General features: G+C 52.0%; 1 protein-coding gene across 2 annotated transcripts in view; it reads left to right on the forward strand.

Annotated features, from left to right (window-relative positions):
- The first annotated feature begins 287 nt into the window (after nucleotides 1-287).
- PFDN4 (prefoldin subunit 4) overlaps nucleotides 288-2,437 on the forward strand; it is a 9,721-nt gene continuing 7,571 nt past the window's right edge. For both annotated transcript variants that reach the window (XM_067708554.1, XM_067708553.1), the window contains exon 1: nucleotides 288-454. In XM_067708554.1, coding sequence (XP_067564655.1) covers nucleotides 431-454 — 24 coding nt within the window. In that variant the 5' untranslated portion in view covers nucleotides 288-430. The remainder of the gene's footprint in view (nucleotides 455-2,437) is intronic.

Here is a 2,437-nt window from a genome sequence, read left to right on the forward strand (position 1 = left end):
CACATACATCTCTCACGCTATTGCCAAGGTCATTCGTTCTTAGCTCTTTTTTTAGGGATATGTATTTCTTCCACGGTTCGTGGGACTGGTGGAAAGGAACGGCCCTTCTGCTCTCTCGCGGCCCCGCCGCGCTGAGCGCCCCCTGCTGCCCGCTGCTGGAGCTGCGGCCGCTCGCCACACCCACCCAGTTTCTGTCGGCCCACAGGGAGTCGCCTGTCCCTTTAATTGGCACGTACCAAGTCTTTCCAGGTTACATGTCCTCCCCGAGTCCCAGACCTTAGGAATCACTGATCGAAGATCCAGTCAGAGGGAAAGTAGAGACCACTTTGTGTTTGGCGGGAGTCCTGCGTCGTCGGGGAGCGAGGGAGGGCGCGGGGCCGAGGCACACCTTAGCGGCCCTCCCCGCCTCGGGCCGTAGTCCAGTCCCAAGATGGCGGCCACCATGAAGAAGGCGGTGAGTGGGGCGCTCGGGTTGCGGGATGCTCGGCCGGCGGGCGGGGGTCGGCCGCAGGGGGCCGGCCGCGGGGTGCAGGGGGCGCGCAGCTCTGAAGCCCGGCGCGGGGCTCGGGGCCGAGACTCCCGACCCTGAGGGCGGCCCCGGGGCGAGGCCTGCCCGCGCCCGGCGTCTTGGGGTCTGGGACCCTTAGAGGACTCTGGGTCGCCTCTGGCGGAGCTGAGGATGATCTTGGAGAGTCTGAGGATCCCGCTGCCCAGTCCTTGTCCTTGGGGTGTGGGTAGCCTAAGGGTCCGGTTGACTGCGGCTGGCCATAACGCAGGTACTTTACCTGGGTCGTCACGTTTAACCCTTACAAGTTCACAAGGGTGGGCGGTCTGGTACCCTTCTTTGCAGGCAAGGAAGCTGAGGTCCAGAGAGGTGGAGTCACCTGCCCAAGGTCACGCAGCCGTAAGGAGCAGAGCAGGAACCCGCAATCCCCGGATTTTCTGGCCCCTGAGCCACTCAACTCTACACTCGGTGTCCCTGCGCCCTCCAGGCTAAAACCATCTGTTATTGAGGATAGACGATGGGCCGGGGCAGAAGCTGTCCGTTTATTATTATCACGGATCCTTACAGCAATTTAGCAAGGGCACGTTTTTCCCCCACTTTACAGACGGAGAAACTTAGAGCGGTGAGCGGCTTCAAAGTGACTCAGCTAATAAGCAGAGGTGGAGTGCAAACTCAGGTGTTATTTTGTTTTTCCCACAGCCCACCTTTTATCCTACTAAGCAAGCAGAACGTGTCTTCAGGACTTATAATTTGTTAAGTCTACCCAGATGCTTAAAGAAATCTAGATAGAAAGAAAATGGAGAGGGACAAGGAAATAATATCTGATATTTATTGAGGCTTTACTGTGTGCTGGGCACCGGTTTAAGCACATTGTATACATTGTTTATTTTAATCTTACACTCCTTTAAGGGTGATGTTATGTTTAACCTTATTTTACAGATGAGGAAACTGAAGCACAGAGGCAAATTAGGATTTAGATAAATAAACATAGATGTTCTGCCTCCAGAGCCTGTGTTTTTAACTTCCATGCTGTCTGATTAGAGTCCCCTGGCTGAAGGGATTTGCTTTGTAGGTCTTGTGTGTGTTTCCTTTCATTCCACTTGTAAGACCACATGGGAATGTGCTTCCATTGCTTTCCTGCTCAAGGGCACCTCATAGTCTAAGCCCTCCTGCACTTGCTGTAGGGCGACCAATCCACCCAGGTTTGCCTGAGATGGAGGGAGTGCTGAAACTGGGAAAGCCCCAGGCAAACCGGGGTGCGTTGCTCATTCTACTGGTCTGTCATCCACGAATTCTTATCAGGTACCAGAGTTGGGTTTAGGGCCATGATGATTGACAGAAGCTATGTGAGAGTCACTTGGCCTCTGTTTTGTTTTTATATTGGGCTCTCTGTCAGGTATGGCCTTTAACTCCATGGAAGATACTAGTTGTGGTTCACCCTCATTCGACAGATGTAGAAACTAAAGTACAGAGAGATGAAGTAAACGTTGAGGAAATGGTGGAAGAATGGTTTGAACCCTGGGCTTGATCGCAAAATTCTTGATCAACACTTTTTCCTTTCATTCATTTAACAAACTTTTTGAGCATGGTCTACGGCACAGTTTCAGTTTTAGGTGATCGACATAAGAATGGTGAACAATAATGAAGTTTTTATCCCCTTGTCCTTACAGCATTGTAGAACTTACACTCTTGGGGACAGGCAGGCGTTAATCAACAGTCACACAGAAAACTGTAAAATTTGCAACTCCGATAAGAACTGTGGAAGAAAGGGGCTTGTGAAATGAGGGCTGGAATAAGGTCTGCTTTGAGGTCAGAGAAGGCTTTCCTGAGAAGGTGTGGTCTGCAGGATTCCATGAGGAGCAGAAGAGAAAGTTGGAGTACCTCCTGCAAAGGCCCTGCGTGCATTCAATGAAAGGATGGCCAGGATGACAG

Source organism: Pseudorca crassidens, chromosome 15, assembly GCF_039906515.1.
Source record: "Pseudorca crassidens isolate mPseCra1 chromosome 15, mPseCra1.hap1, whole genome shotgun sequence".
In the NCBI taxonomy this organism is placed as follows: Eukaryota; Metazoa; Chordata; class Mammalia; order Artiodactyla; family Delphinidae; genus Pseudorca; species Pseudorca crassidens.